The 20,451-nt window shown below is 57.5% G+C and overlaps 1 protein-coding gene and 2 long non-coding RNA genes across 3 annotated transcripts; 2 read left to right on the top strand and 1 right to left on the bottom strand.

Annotated features, from left to right (window-relative positions):
* Nucleotides 1-1,620: 1,620 nt before the first annotated feature.
* PYGM (glycogen phosphorylase, muscle associated) lies at nucleotides 1,621-19,880 on the bottom strand. The gene is made up of 20 exons (XM_020968359.2): nucleotides 18,320-19,880; nucleotides 17,176-17,277; nucleotides 16,768-16,846; nucleotides 16,515-16,618; nucleotides 16,130-16,261; nucleotides 11,694-11,805; nucleotides 11,347-11,429; nucleotides 10,612-10,755; nucleotides 10,125-10,217; nucleotides 9,728-9,874; nucleotides 9,471-9,634; nucleotides 9,095-9,209; nucleotides 8,178-8,279; nucleotides 7,699-7,846; nucleotides 5,444-5,502; nucleotides 5,090-5,231; nucleotides 3,727-3,934; nucleotides 2,710-2,844; nucleotides 2,249-2,315; nucleotides 1,621-2,048 (listed from the first exon to the last, which is right to left on the bottom strand). The coding sequence occupies exons 1-20, from the start codon at nucleotides 18,560-18,562 to the stop codon at nucleotides 1,899-1,901; spliced, it is 2,529 nt and encodes an 842-aa protein (XP_020824018.1). The 5' UTR covers nucleotides 18,563-19,880; the 3' UTR covers nucleotides 1,621-1,898.
* LOC144455379 (uncharacterized) lies at nucleotides 2,844-5,197 on the top strand. The gene is made up of 2 exons (XR_013484107.1): nucleotides 2,844-3,079; nucleotides 3,594-5,197. It is a non-coding gene; the product is annotated as an uncharacterized LOC144455379 (long non-coding RNA).
* Nucleotides 13,171-15,868, top strand: LOC144455378 (uncharacterized). The gene is made up of 3 exons (XR_013484106.1): nucleotides 13,171-13,439; nucleotides 14,064-14,203; nucleotides 14,854-15,868. It is a non-coding gene; the product is annotated as an uncharacterized LOC144455378 (long non-coding RNA).
* Nucleotides 19,881-20,451: the final 571 nt, after the last annotated feature.

Here is a 20,451-nt window from a genome sequence, read left to right on the forward strand (position 1 = left end):
CCGACGCCACTCACCCGCCTGGCACACGCGGGGCGCTGCTGGATATTTAACCCATCTCCTGCCGAGAGGCTTGGGACCCCCACATGGAGCGGCGGGGGGGGGGTGACAGAGGCAACCTAGGACTTCCAGGCTCCAAGCTTGCACCCCTGGATTGGGGACAGGGGTCGGTGCCCTTGCTGAGCCTGGAGAAGCCCCCCCATCCCCCCTGGCTTGGGGTTGAGCGGGAGGAAACTGGGGGAGGGACAGGAAGAGGCTGCGGTGAGGGGGGGGGGCACCACACCCCGGACCGGCCCCGGTTCCTGTTCTCGAAACAAACACAGTTCCCACGGGGCTCCCCCTCCCTGAGCTCTGACTCTGGCTTCCTGCGGCGGTGGGGGCTATTGAGGGTAGAATGGGGACCCTGGATGCCTGGATCCCTGCAGGGAAGAGAAGGCGACAGTTCTTTGATGGGGGAGTGGGAGCCCTGGACGTCTTGATCCACGAAGGGATGCTAGCCTAGAGGTGATTGTGGGGCAATTCCCTTTAGGGAAATACTGGGGGCTGTAACCGGAATACATCAATGAGAAGAGAGCCTGGTGGTGGGCACTGATGATGAAAGACTGGGGACCCAGACCTCGGCGAGGGGTGGGAGCATCCTAGAGGTGGTGATGAGGCACTGATAGGAGACTGGGTCCCCCTGAGAAAGGCCAGCAGGGAGAGGAAGAGGGCATTGATAAGGAAGCCTCGGACGCCTGGGTCCTGGGGGAGGGAGGTAGAAATGGGGTGCAGCCTAGATGAGAAGGGCTGCGGGTTGCAGGCTGTGAGACTGGGGGCTGGGGAAACCGTTAAATGGTTTCCGGCCGTTTGGGGGTTCCAACGTACTCACAACGAAACCACCTGCCCCAAACCTCCCTTTCCCCACCGCGTCTCCTCCTTCCTCTTCGATCCCGGAGGGCGCACCCAGATCAGCTGCCCGCTACGGCTCTGGGAGCTCAGAACCGCTCCCGGGGCTCCCCTGCCCCAGGACCCGCCCCTCCCCACGAGTGGGCTTGGGGGGGCCGGGCTTCCTCCTATTGGCCCTCCAGGAGGCGGTGCCTGGGCTGGACATGCCCCTCAGCCCCAACCCCCGAGGTTGCGGAGGTTTGGACCGGGAGACTTAAGCCTGGTGGGGGTTGGGGGCAGGGACCGATTCCCCACCCCGCCACGACCCCTCCCGCCCCAGACCCAGTGCAGCCCCGCCCCAAGCCGAGAGGAAATAGGCCGGGAGGGAGAGCCAGTCCCAGGGGACGGGGCGGAGGCAAGGCCAGCTCCCCCTCCTTCCCCAAGCCCAAGAGCCTGGATCAGGACCTAGTATGGGCACAGTGCTGGGGCCAGGCAGCTAGAGGCCGAGAGATGGGGAGAGAACGGACGCGAGACGGAAAGCCAGAACGGGGAGGGCTGGCCTTGGGCCTCGCAGCCGAGCTCAGCTAGGGAGCACCTGCTAGCGTCTGGGGTGGGGCTAGGGCTGGAGCGTGACCCTGCAGCTGCTCTCCCTCCACCCAAGAGCTAAAAATACTCCCTCCCCCACGGCCCCCCCCTCAGGCCCTGCCCACGCACGCTCAGCCAAGGGATAAGAACAAAAGCACTCAGACCAGGTCGGCCTTCGGTGACACTTTTAATTGGTGAAGTTTTTGCCCAAGAAGGTGGGGAAGAGCTCTGGGCTGAGCCCCTCCCTAGGGCTGGAGGGCCTCCCCCAACGTAAGTGACAGCGGGGAGGCCGCTAGGGAGGAGAACCTTGGGGAGCAACCAAGTGGAGTGGGGACATGGGTGGGGAGTGTCGGTGACCCTGAATGATGCCACCAGATCGAATCATCAGAGTCCCGGGACTGGGGAGGCAGAGGTTCCAGGCACTGCGTGAGCCCGTGTCTGGAGGCCCCGGCTCAGACCGCTTCATCGGGGGCCGCCAGGCGCTGGCGGGAGGGCTCCACGCCCCAGATTTCCCGGGCATACTGTGTAATTGTTCGGTCACTGGAGAACTTCCCCGATGTGGCGATATTCTTGATCACCATCCGTGTCCATTCCCGAGGGTTCTAGGAAAGCCAAAGAGCCCAACTTTGGAACCCCAGTAGCCAGGCCACTGAGTGGGGGGGGGCGGGGTGGTACCCAGGCACTCTGGCCTCCAAATTCAACTGCAGAGCGTGGGCAGCCTGGGCAGGAGCCCCAGCGGGGTTTTCCCTCCACATCCACTCCCCCACTCCCTCACAGGAGCCCATGAGGGTCCTTGGCTCACCTTGTACAAGTTGCTGACTTTCTCTTGGCACTGGATATAAGCTTCATAGTCAGCAAAGACCTTGAAACTGGGGAGGGAGAGGAAGCCAAGATTGGGGCAGGAGATGTGGAGTTGGAGGAGAGGAGAGAAGTTAGAAACTCCATCAATGACAGATCCGATTTTTCAGCTCTGTCCCTTTTACTTCATGGTTGGAGAAACTGAGGCACTAAGGGGAGCATGTCTGACTAACAAACAGGTCACTGACTTGTCTGGGACTCAGGCCTGGCCCATTGTCCTTTCCCCCTCCCGCCTCCCCCTTGTACACAAGCCCACTCAGGTAGCCTGGAACTCCAAAGTCCCAAGTCCTATCCCACCCTTCCCCAGCAGAACTAAGCGAGCGTGGCCAATGGGGACCGCAGGGATCTCACCCACACGTGCACACCGCCCCCCACCCCCCATCTGCATGCGCAGGCCCTGCTCACCGGTCGTGGTGCATGAGCATGTTGACGATGTCCTTGAACAGGTCGGGCTGCTTGGGAGAGAAGAAGCCACTGCTAAGCTGTTCGATGACCTGCCGGAGCTCAGGGATGCGGTCGTAGTATTCCTGGGCATTGTACCTGTTGGGGAGGGTCCCCTGGCTCAGTTCACTTGGACCTCCCGAAGCCTCCCCTCCTCCACTCTCCAGGATCCCACTTCACTGTCATCTGCTTCTTCCAGGAAGCCTACCCTGACTGTTCTGGCTCACTCGGATGGCCCTCTCCCTTCCTTTGGCTGTGTGCCAACAGAGTGGAAGCTCCCTGAGGGCAGGGCCTGGTCTGATATCCCTTGTAGCCCCCACAGCAGCTAGTTCAGGTAGAGGGTTATGAACCCATTTTGTTTCCTCTTCCCTGCTCCCCCGATCATATCCTTTCCACCCAGGGCCATGCATTGTAGGCCCCTGTGCCCCCTCCCCTGTCCAAGCCATGAGCAGCTCCTTCCTCTATGCTCTTTTCCTTGGCCAGCCTCTGCCTTTCCCAGGCCTGGCCCATCTCTGTCCAGAGTTCCAAGGCCACGTCTCCACCCATGCAGCCTGCTGGTACCTCACACTTCTGTCCCAAGATGGGATTCGCCTTCTGTCCTCCGATCCTGCCCTTCCTCCCAACTTCCCCATTCTGTCAAGGGCACCAGCCTCCTTCCAGTCACTCAGCTCCACCTCAGGGTTATCTGGGTTTCTTCCCTCTCTTCATTCCCCTACCCCCACGGGCGATCTGTTGCCAAGTCTTGCCAATTCTTCCTCCCCTCCACCAGCCCTGCCTCCTTACCTCCAGTCTCTACCTGCTCCAATCCATCCCATTCAGAGTGCCAATGAACTCTTCCCCATGCCCAGGCCCACCTCATCAATGCCTTCCAACGATGGCTCCCTACTGCCGATTGGAGTCCCGCCTCCTAATCCTGGCATTCACTATTTGGTTCACCTTCCTGTGGACATGACCTCCCCAGCTAACTCTAGAGCGCCATACCCCCTCTGGTCGAGCCGATCCACGTCCTCCACCCGCATTCCAAAAATGAAGAAATTCTCCTCGCCAGCCTCCTCAGCCATCTCCACATTAGCCCCGTCCATGGTGCCGATGGTCAGCGCCCCATTAAGCATGAACTTCATGTTGCCAGTACCCGATGCCTCGGTGCCTGCCGTAGAGATCTGCTCCGAGAGGTCTGACGCCGGGATCACTGGGGAAGGAGGAGAGGAGAGAGATGGGTCCTAGGCTGTCGGCTCCCTCATGGGAGGGCTGCGCTCAGGAGGTCTGTCCTCAGCTCTGCAGAGGAGGTGCTGACCGGCACTGGTGGGGAGACTTTCCTCATCTGGGAGCCAGTCCCTAGGCCTATCAACGCCTCGAATAACCAAGACAAAGCTGTGAAGGGCTGCTAACCTACTGGGTGACAGTCATACATGTATACATGGACACATACACACATACACACATATGTTCACACACTAAGAAGACCATGAGATTAGTCCACAAGCATTGATTAAGCCCCTACTGTGTGCCAGGCCCTGTACTAAGTGCTGAAGAGACAAAGAGAGGCAAACGCAGGCCCTGTCCTCAAGAAACTCAGTCAAACGGGGCAGAGAACACACAAGTAATTCCATATACACGCCTACACACACACACATACATCCAAGCTATGTGCAGAGCGGATGGGAGGTAGCTCCTCGAAGGGAGGAAGGGGAAAGGCCTTGCAGAAAAGGGGCAGTTTGATCTAAGTCTTGTGCGTTCCGGGCCTGCAGAAGCACCCCAGCAGGCACTGAAGTGTTAGGGTCCAGGGGATTCACGTAGCCGTGAAGCTGGATTGGAGAGCGTAAGGGGAGGGGAGCGAGAGTATAACATGTGAGAGGACCAGACGGGTAGGATGGAAGGATAGAAGGGGCCAGGCTTTGAAGGGCTTTAAAGACCTGGGAAGTCTGGATTTGACCCTCGCACTAGCTGGGAGCCACTGAAGTTTAATGAGTGAGGGGGTGAATGGTAAGTCATCTTGGTGGAGGATGGACACAAGTGGGGAGAGACCACCAGCAGCTTTTTGCAGAAGTCCAGGCAAGAGGGAGAGAGGCCTGCATCAGGGTGGGGACTGCATATGTACAGAAGGGTGACATCGGATGAGATGTGTGGGCTGAGGGAGACACAGGAGAGGAGGCTGACATCGGGTGCCAGTCTGGGCCACGGGAGCATGATTCATTCTAAACTGGCGCCATCTTGGTGACCTGTGCCAGGCCTCACGGCTAGTAAGTGTCTGAGGAGGGCCTCCTGATGCCCAGTCCTGAGCTCTATCCTCCTCTAGCTGCAGACCTGGATGGAAAGCACCCCCTCACCCTGCCCTGCCTCAGACCTTTCTCGGCCAGTGAAACTCGGTAATTCTCCAGGAAGATAACCTTGAGCCGGTCCCCAACCACAGGGTCGTTGTTGACCACGTCACCGATGGACGTGATGAGTTTGATGATCATTTTAGCCATGTGATAACCAGGGGCTGCCTGGGGGAGGATAACTTGGGGTCAGAGCCCCTGGTGTCCTGTCCCCTCTTTATGCCCCTCCCAACCCTCAGGGAAGTTAGGGGCTCCTGTCAGCTTTGCCTCGGTGGGCCCCAAAGTTGCCCTCCATGGCAGTGCTGACCCTCTGAGGGTCAAAGGAACTGACCCCCCACCCGCTCTTAGAGCAGTCCCTTCCCTTCAGAGTTAGGGCTCACCTTCCCCCCAATCATCACCGTCCGGGGGATGAAGAACTTGTTGGGCTCCTTCTTGATACCTAGGGAGAAAGAGCAGCAGAGACATCAGATTCTCCCAAGTAGCCCCCATGCGGCTGGCCCTGACTTCAAGCACTGAGCAGCCCAAAGAGAGGAGAGGGTCACCCCCTGAACCTCATCCCTGTTCCTTCCTCCTGCTCTAGTCAGGCCCATCTAGGAGCTCAGAGACACAATGGAAAAACACCAGGTCTTGGAGTAAAATAACGTCCCTCAGGCCTGACTCTGCTGCCTCGATGTGGGCGACACTCTGTGCCTCAGTTTCCCCATTTGTAACAGGGAGATCGAGCAGCTTCTACCCTCAGGTCGTGAGGGTCAGAGGAGAGGAACCTTAATGACAGTTACCAGTGACGACCTGGGCTCGTTAGTTTCCCAGAAGAATTACCCAGCCCTGAGGTTGGTGGGAAGATGGAGTCGTCTCCTCCGACGGGTGCAGTCTGGATCCCCCCCTCACCTCCACTCCTCTGCCCTTCTTGGCCTCCCTCCCTTGCTCCTGGGACGCTAGGAGGACCAGATGGCTCCTCCCAGGGGATGTGGGGCAGGGCATGTCCCTGGGGTGCATGGCTACAGGGAGCCCCTGGGACTCCCCCCAGTGGATCATGAGTCATCTCTCCATTAATGACGCTCCCCATAGTGGGAGCTCTGGGTGCCTGCCTAACCCTGCTGCGCCCCTTCTTCCTTGGCCCCCGTGGCCTCTGAGGAGCAGCGGGAGGCCAGTGAAGCCCTCTGTAGGCTCCCCACCCTTTCCTTCCCTATGGCCCGAGGCCCTGCTGCTGGGGCCTGTGTTCCTGGCTCTAGCCACACCCACACTCTGCCTCATTCGGCCTTTCCCCACAGAGCCCCAGCTCTCCCCAGGGACGAGGCTCCCCCTTCTGCTAGGCTTTTTCCCCTCAATACTTCAGTGAGGTCAGTCATGCAAATGTCACAATACCCATGTTATAGATGATAAACTGAGGCTCAGAAAAGCATAGCTAGCACTTGGCCCCAGGGATTCAGACTCCAAGTACCACTGTCTTCTCACTGTCCTAGACTATTTCTCCTGCCCCGAGCTTTCTTTCCAGGCCCTATGACCCAGTCTAAATGAAGCTGCACAGGCATACCTAGCTAATCCCAGTTCTTCCCCCAGTGGGGGATTTCCCAGGGACTTCATTCTGATCATTGTCAATAACCAGTAATACCAGTCCGCTCTATCAGTTAGCTCAGTAGGGTTTTTTCACAACAGCTCCAAGGGGGAGAGTCCTAATGCCTGAGTTATTACCCTCATTTTTTTCAGAGAAGGAAACTGAGTCTTGGAGAGGTGAAATCTACTGCTTACATCACACAGTTAAGTAAGTGTCAGAGGTAGGATTAGAACTTAGCTCTTCCTTACTCCAAAAAGTCCAGCACTTGAAACTAAATAAATGTCAACTATTATTACTACTGGGAAAGTTTTATGGTCTAGTGGCCTGAGGGCTAAAAGTGGAGTCAGAAGGAGGCCCTGGGCTGGAGTCCTGTCCCCAGATACTTAGTAGTTGTATGATCATGGACAAGTCACTCACTATTTCTAAACCTCAATTTCCTCCTCTGTAAAATGGGCATAATAGTGCCTCTCATATAAACTACTCCAGTTTGGCCCTTAAAATCTTTCACAATCTGTTTCCAATATACCTTTCCAGACTTAATATATATACACATATATAAATATATATACATATATTCCAGACATGTGCATATTTGTATTATATACTATATATATATTATTTATACTATACACACATACATACATACATACATACATACACACACACATACACACATACATACTGGCATGCTGATTATTCCTGACATACAGTCTCCACCAACCACCTAAGTCTGTACCCATAACCAGGGCAAGAAAGTACTTGCCTCTGAGGCCTCTTAGAACGTCTCGTTTCCTTTAAAGCTCAGCCCCTCCAACCCTCAAAAATGTCTTATTTAACTTTTGAGATATTTGTGTGCCTGCATGTTGAGGGCAGGGGCTGCTAGCTCCGGGGTTTGTTGTCTGACTAACTGACCAAGGGGGCCTCCCTCCCAGAGCTGGGGGGAGGCTGGGTGGGGGTGGGGCGCGCATCTGCCAGGCTCTTTGCTGCTTCTCCCCCAGGGTACCTGGAGGCAAGGGAGGAAGGAAGGAGTGGGAGGGAGGGCAGCCCCAGGGAAGGGAGGTGGGGGGACTGGGTGCTCACGGTTGTACAAGGTGATGACATGAAGGCAATTGAGCAGCTGCCTCTTGTACTCGTGGATCCGTTTCACCTGGACGTCAAACAGCGAGTTGGGGTTGATGTGCACGTGGTACTCTCGCTCCAGATACGCGGCAAACTTCAGCTTATTTTCCTGTCGGAGAGATGGGTGGCTCGAGTTCCGGGCTTCCGTGCCCTCTCGGAGGGGGCTCCTGAATGAACCCTCTTTTGGGGGCTGGCACAGGGGCACCTCCCCAGAGAAGCCCTCCAGGACTTCCCCTTCCCGATCTAGCCCTACCTCCCTATGTTCCAGCTCTCTCACATCCCCATCAGAGTCTGCCTTGGATGACATCGTATTAGACTGTAAGCTCTTGAGGGCAGGAGGGTCTTAGAGCTGGGATTGACAAGCGCCGCTCTTGCCCTCCCCCTGAGCTCATCAGTGGGCCCCAGGAGTCCCCTCCCCCTGGCATCATTGCCCGGCTCACCTGCTTGACCTTGGCCACATCTCGGATGAAGGCCTCGTCGTCCACATAGGACAGCAGCTTTCGAAGCTGGTCCAGGTCAGAGATGTAGTCCTCCCCAATCCTCTGTGGGGGATGGGAGCACCACATTGTCAATCAACAAGCTGTTATGGACCGCGTGCTGGACTAGGCCTGGGGCTGCAACCTCTGCCCTCCAGGAGCTTCCAGTCTATCCGAGGATACTGCCTTCCCACGTCAGAATTTATATAGAGCGTAACAGCACAATCCAGTCCAAGAAGGAGCCTCTCCAGACTTAATCTGGGGCTGTCGGGAAGGGAGGACTGAGCCTCCCTGGGTGTGTGCCCTCCTCCTCCTCCTCAGTGCAGGGCCCCTGAGGGAGGCCTCCTCTGACCTCCCACCCCAACCTAGTCTCCAGCAACGCCTCCTGCCTGCTGTGCTCCAGCCCAGACCATACAATGGATACCTTCCTAATGAGCCCTGGCAAGGTTTGCAGCTGCGTGGTCTCGGGCAAGTCACAGCCCCTCTCTGGGCCTTCATTTGTGAAAAAAGAGGCTTGAACTAGGAGGTCTCTAAAATGCCCCCCAGCTCTGACACTCCCTGTTCTAAGCTCCCTTCCAGCTCTGACATTCCTTGTTCTAAGCCCCTCCCAGCTCTGACATTCCCTGTGCCTCTCCCAGCTGACATTCCATGTTCTAAAGCCCCTCCCAGCTCTGACATTCTCTGTTCTAATCTCCCTCCAACCTCTGACATTCCCTGTTCTAAGGCCCCTCCCAGCTCTGACATTCTCTGTTCTAAGCGCCACCCTCCAGATCTGCCTGGCCTGTGACTGTGCGTGACTGTCTCCTCTGCCAGCTGCACTCTCCCTCTGAGAGGCCTGGGCCCCCTCATCTGCACCATCACCCCTGCGGCTGCCCCCTCACCTCTGCAATGACCTCCGCCAGACCCGGGTTACATAGCACCAGCCAACGCCTCGGTGTGATCCCATTGGTTTTGTTCTGGAACTTGTGGGGTTCCAATTCATAGAAATCCTTAAAGCTGCAGAGACCAGGAGGGGAGAAGGAAAAGGGCGGGCTAGCCCCAGGAGGAAAGGGGCTCCTCGGAGGTCACAGGCTAAGCTGGTGGCGGAGCCAGGCCAGAGGCTGACCGCCAGGCCTGGGCACCGCCCGGCCTCGCAGGGGATGGGGAGCAACGGTGCCTGTCCTGGAGGGTGGGGTAGCTCAGTGGTCAGAGCCAAGCCGCTTGGATGCCATTCTCATGGGTTGGGGGCTGGGAGCCAGAGGGGCAGGGTGGGCTCACATGGTTTTCTTGAGGATCTCAGAGTGGATGCGGGCTACCCCGTTGACCGCGTGGGAGCCGGCGATGCACAGATGGGCCATGTTGATCCTCTTCACGACACCTTCCTCCACCAGTGACATGCGCCGCAGCCGGTCCATGTCCCCTGGGTAAGCTGCCGCCACCCGCTGCCGGGGGACACGGGGACTTAGGCCAGCCCGCACCGTGAGCCCCCCCATGGGGCCCTCCCCAGCTCACGTTGAGCCTCCCCCAGCACTCACATTGAGAAACCTCTGGTTGATTTCATAGATAATCTGCAGGTGCCGAGGCAGCAGGGCCTCCATCAGCTGGACCGGCCAGCGTTCCAGGGCCTCAGGCAGCACAGTGTGGTTGGTATAGGCGCAGGTCCTCACCGTCACGTCCCAGGCCTGGGGAAGGGCCGAGGAGAGCATCATCCCCCCAAACCACAGCACCCAGGGCCCAGGCCAGTAGTAAGGGGACTGCAAGGGACCTGGTGTATCCTGTCTCTCTTTCCTGCTTGTCCCTCCAGCCATAAATGGAGCCTCCTCCTACGACCCTGAGCACTTCTATCCACGGGTGAATAAACAGCAGGCAATGGGAAAAGGGGCCCTCGAGAGCCTCGGGGAGGGGTCGCCTGCCCTCCGGTAGCCCTGTTACCTTGTCCCAGTCCAGTTTCTCCAGGTCCACCAGAATCCGCATCAGCTCGGGGATGGCCAAGGACGGGTGGGTGTCGTTCAGCTGGATGGCCACCTGGACCAAATGCCAAGAGCAGGTAGAGTCAGCCCTGAGCTCCCTCATGCCCACTCAATTTAGCACTTAGTAAGCACCATGTGTGTGCAAGTGCCGAGGTCAGAAATGAAATGAGCCCGTCCTGAGGGTGATGTCCTTCAGCTAGGCAAGCACACAAATGTGTTCACACAAGTGAGGGAGGCCCACAGGAGGCTGAGTGTGCCCTGAAGGGGGCTGGGCATTTGACAAAGCCGGAGGGGAGGAAGGACATGCCAGACTTAGAGGACCACAGAGATGGGAGAAGGGGTGTAGCTGGGGTGCGTTCTCCCCCAGCCCCCCAGCAAAGGCCCTCCACTCCCTGCCCACCCCCAGACTCCATTGGGGTGGGTCTGAATGTCTGGGGCGGGGGCTCTACCTTGTCTGGGAATGCGTCAAAGCTGGTGCGCACGGGGTCCCGGGAGCCAAACTTGGAGGACTTGAAGCGGCGGATGATGTCCTGAAGGGTAGCCGCTACCACAAAGTATTCCTGCTTTAGCCGAAGCTCCTTCCCTTCAAAGAACTGGGGGAAGAGGGAGGAAGGGTCAGTGGAGCCGGGGATGGAGGGGGGCGGGGGGAGAGGGGATGGAGGGGGACGGGGGGGGAGAGGGGAAGGGTCAGTGGAACTAGGGATGGAGGGGAGCGAGGGAGAGGGGAAGGGTCAGTGGAGCCGGGGATGGAGGGGGGCAGGGTCAGTGGAACTAGGGATGGAGGGGGCCGGGGGAGAGGGGAGGTGTGAGTGGAGCCGGGGATGGAGGGGGGCTCAGGCATTAGGAGCACCGCTGGGGAAGAGAGGAAGGATGTAGCAGCTCTCTGGTGCTGCTCTCCCAAGCAGGACCGGGGGGTGCTGGAGGCCTCTCCCCTTCCTTAGCTAAGCCTTTCTGTAACTCAGTTTTCCTGTTCCTCAAGGACCCAGTGTCCCAGCGCCCACCTCCTGCTTAGTCTCCAGTGCTCTGGCCCCAGAACTTTGCTAGCCAACACCGTGGGCTGGGTTCATCCTCCTCTTTTCCTTCTACCCATTTCCCTGTCACCACCATCTCCAGCTCTGGGAGGGGCTGTGGGACATGGTGGGACATGGTGGGACACGGTGCTGACTGGTGGTGGTTCTACTCACATTGTCATTGGGGTAGAGGACCCGGGAGATGTTCTCAGCCAAATTCCTGTCTAACACGGCCTGGATGTATCCACCGACGTTGACTGCAGGAAGCATGGAGGGGATGGAAATGGTCTGTTATCCAACAAGAAGAAACCCCCCTTCCCCAACCCTCCCACCCCACCTTCCTGCAGCTGTTTTTGTAACCACGCTTGTGGGGGTCTGTGTCACAGAGGCACCAGAGTCCTGAGACGGCTAGCCCATCCCTCCTGGGCCTGGCCCCATTTCCCAGCTCTGTGAGGTGCCACACTTGGTGGGTGGGAGCAGCAGGGGAGAGCAGTGGGGAGGAGGCCCAGGGGCAAACTCACAGTCTTTGAGGTTGAAGTCATTGGGGGCCTTGGCCGACCACAAGCGCATTGTGTTCACGGTGTTGTTACGATAGCCAGGCACTGGGGTGTCATAGGGCATGGCCAGAACCACCTGGAGGCATGAGAGTGTGTTAGGGGGCTGTTACACACCGAGGGAGCCCCCAGGGCCCAGGCAAAACTCCACCAGCCACTGATGTTATCCCTATAAGCCTAGATAACCCCAAGACTGGGGCCCAGGGCCCAGCAGTCCTGGGCCTGACTCTGCTGCTAATTCACTATGTCTAAGATAGAACACATCTCCCACCAGGGCTCCTTTTTCCATCTGAAAAATGAGGGCAGGGGGCAGCTAGGTGGCGTAGTGGATAGAGCACCAGCCCTGAAGTCAGGAGGACCTGAGTTCAAATCTGACCTCACACCAAACACTTGACACTTACTAGCTGTGTGGTCCTGGGCAAGTCACTTAACCCCAACTGCCAAAAAAAAAGGGGGGGGGCACTGCTTTAAACAATCTTGAAGGTCCTTCCTTTCTCTGACATTCCATGTTCTATGTTTTGAGGTCCCTCCTATCTCTGATATTCCACATGCTATATTCTGAGGTCCCTCTCACTCCTGACATTCCACATTCCATGTTCTAAGATCCCACCCACTTCTGACATTCCATGACATTTCACGTTCTAGCTTCCAAGCCTCCTCCCAGCTTGTACCTTCCATGTTCTAAGTTCTAAGGTTCCCCCCAGCTCTGACACACTAGGTTCTGAGTCACTTCCCATCTCAGGACCTCAGTTGACCTTCCTATAAAATGCTGATGGTGACATCTGGTGTTTTAAGTGCCTTCCTCACTGTGGGACCCCCAAGCACCCACACTCTGTGGCTCACCACCCACCCCACTCTGAGCTCTGTGGAGGTCAAGGAAGCACTGATGAGCAGGCAGCAGGAGCTGGGTTCTAATCCCTCCTCTGACACCTTCTGTCTGGGTGACCCTGAGCAAGTCACTTAACCTCTCCCAAGAGGCTCTGGACAATTCACAAAGCCTGTAAGTTGGTGGAGGGGGTGCAGACCTAAATTGGTGGAGGCAGTTTCCTCACCAGGGAATTCCCTAGACAAAGGCAGTCAGAGGTTCAGTTTCTCTCTCTCTCTCCTGATCCAGAAGCCATTAACAATCAATCCCCAGTCGTGGGCAATCAATAGCCAATTGGCTATATATAGCATCTCTGGCGGCTGAGAGCGACCATGAACCAAGCTTCAGTGTGGGCCACTTATCAGCCCATCATAGATCCTGGAACTGCACACACGAGGAGGGGCCCCGACAGGCAAGGGCAGGAGCCCTCCCCAGAATGCCCTGGGACTGACAGGGGAGTGGGGTGGAGGGGTGCAGGCAGGGGCCCTCCCCAGAATGCCCTGAGACTGACAGGGAAGTGGGGTGGAGGGGTGTAGGCAGGGGCCCTCCCCAGGATGCCCCAGGGCTGACAGGGGAGTGGGGTGGAGGGGTGCAGGCAGGGGCCCTCCCCAGAATGCCCCATGGCTGACAGGGGAGTGGGGTGGAGGGGTGCTAGGCCCCAGAGGGCTCTTGCTCACAGGTCTGTATGACATGACCACAAGAGGCAGTGTCATCTCAATGAAAGGAGGCCTACAGCAGGTGTGAAATGAATACCTGCAGAATAGGACACCTGGCCAGACTAGCCCCACCTCCACATCATCAGAGCCCTGACTGGGAGCTTTTTACAGAGGAAGCGGAGCCCCCATTGGGTGAGTAACTTGACCAGGGCCCCTGGGGCTGGAAGCCAGGCCCCAACCTTCAAAGCCAGGCCTCTTTCTCCCTAGACTGGCAGAGGGGCTAAAAGGGACCTCAGAGCCAGCAAGTCCTGGGTTCGAGTCCCACTCCAACCCATACTGTGTGATCCTGGGCCAGTCACTTAACCTCTTAGAGCCCCTGGTGAGTTTCTAAGTGTATCAGTCTCTAACAGCAGGAGCTGCTCTCTCTTAACCGTAGCTTCCCCACCAAGAGAATCACGGGTCAAGTTTAAAAAAAAAAAAGAGAGAAAAAGACAAAAGGAAAAAAAGTACTCTGGGCCTCGGTTTTCCCCTCTGTACAATGAGACAGTTAGATGCTCCTTCCCAGCTCTGACATTCCATGACTTCTCCATTCAGAGAGGAGGTGGACCGAGCCCTGGGCTGGGGTCAGCGGGACCCGGCTAACGCTACCTTGCACAATTCTCCTTCCCTGACACACTCACCCCCAACCTGGCTAGTTCCTTCCCTCCCATTTAAACTCTCTGCAGGGTTATCCCCAAAGTCACAGCATGTTTTTAGCTTGACTAGCTCTGGGTCACCCCACATCTCTCTTATGCGAATCTATTTGTTTACATGCAGGCACTGTCTTTTGCCTTTCACGGCATTCCCAGTGCTTAGCTGGCACACAGTAGGCACTTAATGCATGCTCGTCGACTGACTGACCGTAGACAAACGATCGGATGTCTCTTAGTCTCGGCTTCCTCATCTGCAAAATGGGGGTAATAAAAACGTCTCCCTCCCAGGCTTATGGTGGGGTCCAATGGGAGACAGAGGAGGTCTGTAAAGGCCTTTACACACCGGACGTGCTCCCAACAAACAAGGTTTTAGGGAGCTCAGGAACATCCCCATTATTCTTTGGACAGGGCACGGGACCACAGAGGCTTGCACAGAGCTTGACCTTTGGGTATGGGTGTGTCCAGGGGCCCCTGGGATGGTCCAGTGAAGCCAGGATTACTTTTAAATGCATAGAATAAGGGTTACAAAGGACAGCGACCCTACCAGAAGCCAGTGGTCATAAGTTCTTCCACTGCCCGGGGTAAGATCTCCTGGCACAGCCTCCAAGGTCCCTTCCTCCCCCTCCCTCAGCTGTGATGGTGCCTGGCGGTTGCAGGCTACCAGCTCTGAGACAAAAGGTCTCCTCTTTCTGGGAATCCCAAAGGTGGAGAGAGGGAGACCAAGACCATACCCAGAACCAAAAAGCCAGAGCAAGAAAGGCCTCAAACGTCATCTCAGTCTTACTGTACAGATGGGGAAACTGAGGCCCTAGGAAGGGAGGGGGACTTGCCCAGGGTCAAATGGACAAGTAAGCAAGAGGCCAGGTTCTCTGACCCCAAATCCATGTTCTTTCTCCTGCCGTCTCCCTGCTCAGGACTTGGTGCCCACAGGGGGCTGGGGAAGCCTTTAGTGACTGACCACAACTAGTTATGATTAATCGTCCACGCCCCTGATGAATGAGCCGAAGGCAGGCGCTAACCAGCAGCTACAGCCGGCAGTTAATGATAAAGGATGGAATCGCCAGTACCTAATCGGCGGCCTATTTAGGACAGCCAGGCCTCACCGTGGGCAAACAGGGATTCCTAACGATCCATTAATACCTAATAGACCTGGAGCCACCCCTACCAACCAGAAGCCAGGCCTTAGCGACTTCTCTGAGAACCAGCTCCTAATCCCCAGTCAGGAGGAGATGCTGCTTGCTAGCTGACCAATGAGGCACAGGTTTTTCAGAAGTACCGACCCGTCTGTGTGCAGAGTGCCTCGTGCTCACCCCCACCGCTTGGCCGCTCCTGGTGGACCTGGAGCTCTGGCTTCCTACGTATTCCTACCCACTGCAATGGGAGGAACTGTGGAGGGGTAGACATCCCAGAAAGGAAGATTTCCATAGATGGAAAGAGAAACTTATCACAGCACCATAGATTTGGAGCCAGAAGGGACCTCAGAAGCCACCACGTCCATTTTACAGAGGGGGAAACTGAGCCACAAAAGGGGGAAGTCACACGGCTACTTTCAGAGGAGGGATCTGAACTCGGGTCTTCTTGACTCCAAGTCCAGCATGAATTAGACCCATCCCAACTCTCTGGAAGGGGAAGGTGATACAAAAACAAAGGATTGGGTTAAAAGACAGCTTCTTGGTTTTTTAAAATACTGAGAGCTGTCCCCAAGGGAGATGGGTTGCCTTGGAAGGTAGTGAGTTCCCTGTCGCTGGAAGTCTTCAAGATGCAGAAGGTATCCTTGGTCAAATATGGAGTGTTTTAAAAGGCTTAAAAATTCAGGTCGACCCAATGATAAACCCAAGTCCAGAGAATAACATTCGCTATGTTTTGGCTGTAGCCAAAGTAGCAATTTGTTTGGCTTAATTACGCATTTTTCCTTTTCTTTTTTCTACTGCGGGGGGGGGGGGGGGGAATAGGTTTTTGTTAACAGGGAAAAAAAATTATAGTTTAAAAAGTTATTCTTAAAATGGTGATTATTAGTTCAATGATAAATCTGGGGGCTTCATCATTAAAAAAAGAAGAGGCCTGGGCTGGGTGGGCGGGGCGGCCTCTGAGCCCCTCTCTTCCACGTCTACATTTCGGATGCTGGTGGCCCCAGATGTCCCAGGCAGTGCCAGTCCATTCTAGCCCCCATGTCTAGCCCCTAGGGCTTACCTGGGTGTCCACCCACTTGGCCCCCTGGTTGGTATGCTCCACGTGGCCGTAGAAATGGACGGGCAGTGTGAACTCGGGCCGGGCCTTCTCCCAAGGATTGCCGTAGCGAAGCCAGTCGTCTGCCTCCTCCATCTGAGCCAGACATAGGGTGGGACAGAGCCCCCAAGGAATGAGGTCAGGGGAGGGTGATGGGATTCTGGCCCTCGGCCCTTTCTGGGAGACATCTCCCTGGGCCGGAGGGCTGAGCTCTTCTTGCCAAAGCCGGAGGGCTTGGGAGGGCTGGGAGGGCAGGGGGGTGGCCCAGATGGGGTGGGGGAAGACCAGGCCACAGCAGGTGATGTTTGCTAGCCCTGGGCTCGGGAGTCCATGCGGGGAGGGCCCTCACCTGCCAGCCCCCGTTGATCTTCTGATTGAAAATCCCAAACTCGTACCGAATCCCGTAGCCATAGGCAGCCAGGCCCAGGGTGGCCATGGAGTCCAGGAAGCAGGCTGGAAGAGTGCCACAACCTTGGGGGGAGCTCAGGACAGGGGCGAGCCCAGCAGGCTGCTGCCCTGACCTCCAGAGCCCCCCCCCCCAGCTCCAGGCTTGCCCCCCCCAGAGCTCCCGCCTGCCCTCCATTCAGGCCCTGCTTACTCACCAGCCAGGCGTCCCAGGCCCCCGTTACCCAGGCCGGCGTCTTCTTCTATCTCCTCCAGTTCTTCCATGTCCAAGCCCAGCTGGACAAGATAGAAGGGGAGGAAACAGAGGTAGAGGAGAAAATTAGGATGGGGAGCATCAAAGGCACTCCCTCAGCCCCCTCAGCCCTGAGAGCATCCCAGGCATCAGACCCAGGGCATTCCCTCAGTCCCGCAGGTGTCTGTCCCCTCCCTGTCCCCTCTGCCCCATCCCCTCACTGTCCCCTCAGCCCCTAGGTGTCTGTCCCCTCAGCCCCAGGTGTCTGTCCCCTCCCCATCCCCTCAGCCCCCAGGGCATCCCCTGAGGCCCCCAAGGTGTCTCCTCAGCCACCTGTCACCCCCAGTCCCACTTCCCCATACCCCCAGAACACCTGGTATGTGGCCTCATCACAGGCATTCTCCAGGGCCAGGTTCACCATCGTGTTCTGCAGGGTCCGGCCCATGTAGAACTCCAAGGACAGATAGTAGATGCGCTGGGGACAAGGAGGCAGGCTGGTCTCCACTAGGAGTCTCCCTCCATGCCCCCTGCCTGCCAGGATTCCCCTGTCCCCCAGGTGAGCCCCACCAGGCCTGGCCTTCCTCGGCAGGTGGGTCCAGGCCCAGATTTGCCCCCTCCCACCCTGGGCCCTGGCTCTCTCCTTTCCCCCTTAAAGGCAGCTCTGCTGCCGGCCTGCTCCTGCCCCCTTCCAGGTCCCACCCAGAGGAAGCTTCTCCTCCTCCTCCTCCTCCTCCTCCTCGCAGTCCTCCCCTGGCCCGAGGAGTGTTATGTTTCTGACCTTTGCCAGTGACCCCTGCTACCTGATCCTGACACCCTTGGGGGGAGGCAGCTGCTTCCCGAGACACAGCCTCTGCCATGTGTCCCTCTGGCTCAGGGCCAGAGTGGGGTCAGCCGGCCCCGGGATCCCATCTCCCGGGCCCACCTCTATCTAGTCTCTGCCACATTACACCCCCGGGACTCATGGTCTAGATCTCGCACCTCCACTCCACTCCTGCCCCAGGTCTGTGCCCTGGCACGCTGCCCTGTGCCACCCGTCACCCCAGAGGGCTGATGGAGCCGTGGAATGCCGGAGCTGGAAATGGGCCTCAAGGCCGTCTGGTCCAACCCCGCCATGTCACAAAAGGGAAACTGAGGCTCCAGGAGGGGTGATGCAATAGATCCACAGGGCACAGCAGCTCCAAGCTGGGGGGGCCTTCGAGGCTGGAAAGAAGCCCCAGCCGTGTGACCTTGGGCAAGTCTTTCATCTTTGGAGATGTTGCTTCCACTGTAAAAGGAGGGAGCTGGTCCCCTGGCACCCCAGGCCCCCTTGCCGCTCCGACACTCCGCGCCCTCCAAATCTCTCTGAACCTCAGCGTCAGGCTCTGGAGGAGGTCTCAGGCAGTCTAGAAATGGGCCGCCTCGTCTACGGCTTCCCTAAGCCTCTGCTCCTGCCCAGTGGGAGCCCAAGTGTCCCCCTCCCACAGGTCTGCGGCCCAAGCGCCCCTGCCCCCAGCCTGGCCCCTGGGGTCCCCAGTCACCTTGGGGTCCTTCTCATAGTAATGCTGCTGCGTGCGAATCCAGCGGCCCACCAGGTGGTCCCGCACAGTGTGCGCCAGGGCGAAGTAGTAGTCTCGGGGCGTGGCCACGTTGCGGTCCTTGACCAGGGTGAAGTGCAGGTGCCGGTTGAAGCTCTTCTTCAGCTCGGACACGTTCTCCACGCCAGCGAGGCCGCGCACGCTGATCTGCTTGCGTTTCTCTTGGTCCGACAGGGGCCGAGACATGGCGACGGTAAGCTTGGCAGAGGCTGGGACGGGGCTGGGGCAGGCGGACAGAAGTCTCCCAGGGACAGGTGGAATCTGCCCGGACCTCCGAGCCGGGGAGTGCAGGGTGGCCCGCAGCAGGGCCGGGTTTTAAGGCCCGGCCTGATGCATTATGCATGGCCCGCTCACCAAGCTTCCCCCCCCCCTCATGCATGCATAATGTGAGGGTGCAGGGACCTCCTTCCAAGAGTTATTTTGGGCAAGAGCGCCGAGAGCCTGCTGCCAGCTCCACCCAGCCGGGGTCTAGCTGTCCAGGCCCGTTACCATATCTTAGCCTACGTGACCCCTCTCCTCCAGGCCTCAAGCACTCTGCCCAGGGGGTCCTTTTCCTTCCCTGCCCCCAAATTTGGGAAAGGGTGTCTGTTGTCCATCTCCTTCCCAGGGACGTGGAGTGAGCAGCTGTGAACAAAGAGATTGAAGGGAGGAGGCATCTGATTCCTCTAGGGAAGGAAACAGATGATCTTTCCATCTGACTTGGTGGTTTTTTGACCTGGCCAGAGGGACAGGAAAGCCCCTGAGAGGGGCCAGGTGTGGGGCTTTCCTCCTACTCAGGGGGGAGCAGCCATGGTCCAAGGACCCCACCGGGTCCAGCTGTTTCGCTCCATTTAGGACCAACCTGACAGACGGGTGGAGAGGGAACTGGGGAGGGGGGCAAGCTGCCTGGGGTCATGATGGTAGATTTTCCTTTGGAAGTCTGTTGGTGGTTCAGAATTGTCAAGGAAACATCTGGAATTGAGACCTGGACACCCTGAACAATTCCTATAGAGGCTTTATCTCCATTTTACAGATGAGGAAACAGATTCAGAGTCAAGTGACTTGCCCAGGATCACTGAGCTAGCCCTTGCCAGAGTCAGGATCTAAAAAAAACCTGAGTTCTCTCCATGCGACTCCAGTTCTGCCTAGAAGGGAAACTAAATAGTTCATGCTATGAGAATGCTCCACTTTTATCATTTTCCCCAACCACCCTGAAGCAGGTGCTTTGGGGATTATCATTCCCATTTTTCAGAAGAGAAAACTGAGGCTTTGAGGGAGGCCAGGGCTAAACCAGTCATAAAACTAGGAAGACCCCGGCAGAGCAAGCCTTGAACCAAGGTCTCTTCCCTTGGGCAACTGGTTCTAGGGAGAAGAGTCTGCTGTTTTTCAGTGGCACGTGTCTCAGAGAGGTGGCGTGTTGTGGAGGCAGGAGGGGGGGACGAGGGCTGGGCAGAAGTCTCAGGGCTAGAGGCCATCACCCTGACCAAAAACATGTTTTGAAAAGAGAGCCCCCGACTCCTTCCCCCCCTCCCCAAACCCAATCCCTCCTAGCAGCCCCTGTCGCTGTCCCTCAAGGCCTTAAATACAGTGACCTTCAGAGAGGAGAGGTCAAATTACAGGTCCCCGGCCCCAGCCAGCTGTCCCCAGCAAGCCTCCCCTCCACCCCAGCCAGCAGCAGTGATCCTTGGGAAACGTAGTCCTGCCTACCCAAGGTATCCTTGCCACCAGGCCCCGTTCCACCCGCTGCAGGCCCCCAGTCTGAGGCTCCTTCCTTCGGCTCCCAGATGGCCCCTTGACAGCCTCCCTAGTCCTTTGGATCCACCTGGCCACTGGTCCTGAGCCCCGTGACTTTCCAGCAAGCAGGCCTCCCATTATGGATAGGGAGGCAGGGGCCTTCTCTCTGGGCTACAAGGCAGCCCCTGGGCACTCCCGCCCCTCTTCATTTTGCCCTTTGGGCCATGTAACCGCTGTTATTTTCAGAGTGCAGCTCGGCCTTTGTGATGGGGAATTCAAACTGGAGGACGGGATGGGCTAAGGCCTGGAGGAGAGGCAGCGATAGCCTGAGGAGGCCAAAGGCAGCTGTGCCCTTGGCCAAG

Source organism: Phascolarctos cinereus, unplaced genomic scaffold (assembly GCF_003287225.1).
Source record: "Phascolarctos cinereus isolate Bilbo 61053 unplaced genomic scaffold, phaCin_HiC Scaffold_9;HRSCAF=440, whole genome shotgun sequence".
In the NCBI taxonomy this organism is placed as follows: domain Eukaryota; kingdom Metazoa; phylum Chordata; class Mammalia; order Diprotodontia; family Phascolarctidae; genus Phascolarctos; species Phascolarctos cinereus.

Bases quoted from the DNA above. Each gene is read 5' to 3' on its own strand.
- PYGM (XM_020968359.2), bottom strand. From the start codon at position 18,562: ATGTCTCGGCCCCTGTCGGACCAAGAGAAACGCAAGCAGATCAGCGTG. The intron at 10,756-11,346 runs GTGAGTAGAACC...CTCTTCCCCCAG, and splicing joins TCCTCTACCCCAATGACAAT to TTCTTTGAAGGGAAGGAGCT. The intron at 3,935-5,089 runs GTCTGAGGCAGG...CTCCTTCCCCAG, and splicing joins AGTTTCACTGGCCGAGAAAG to TGATCCCGGCGTCAGACCTC.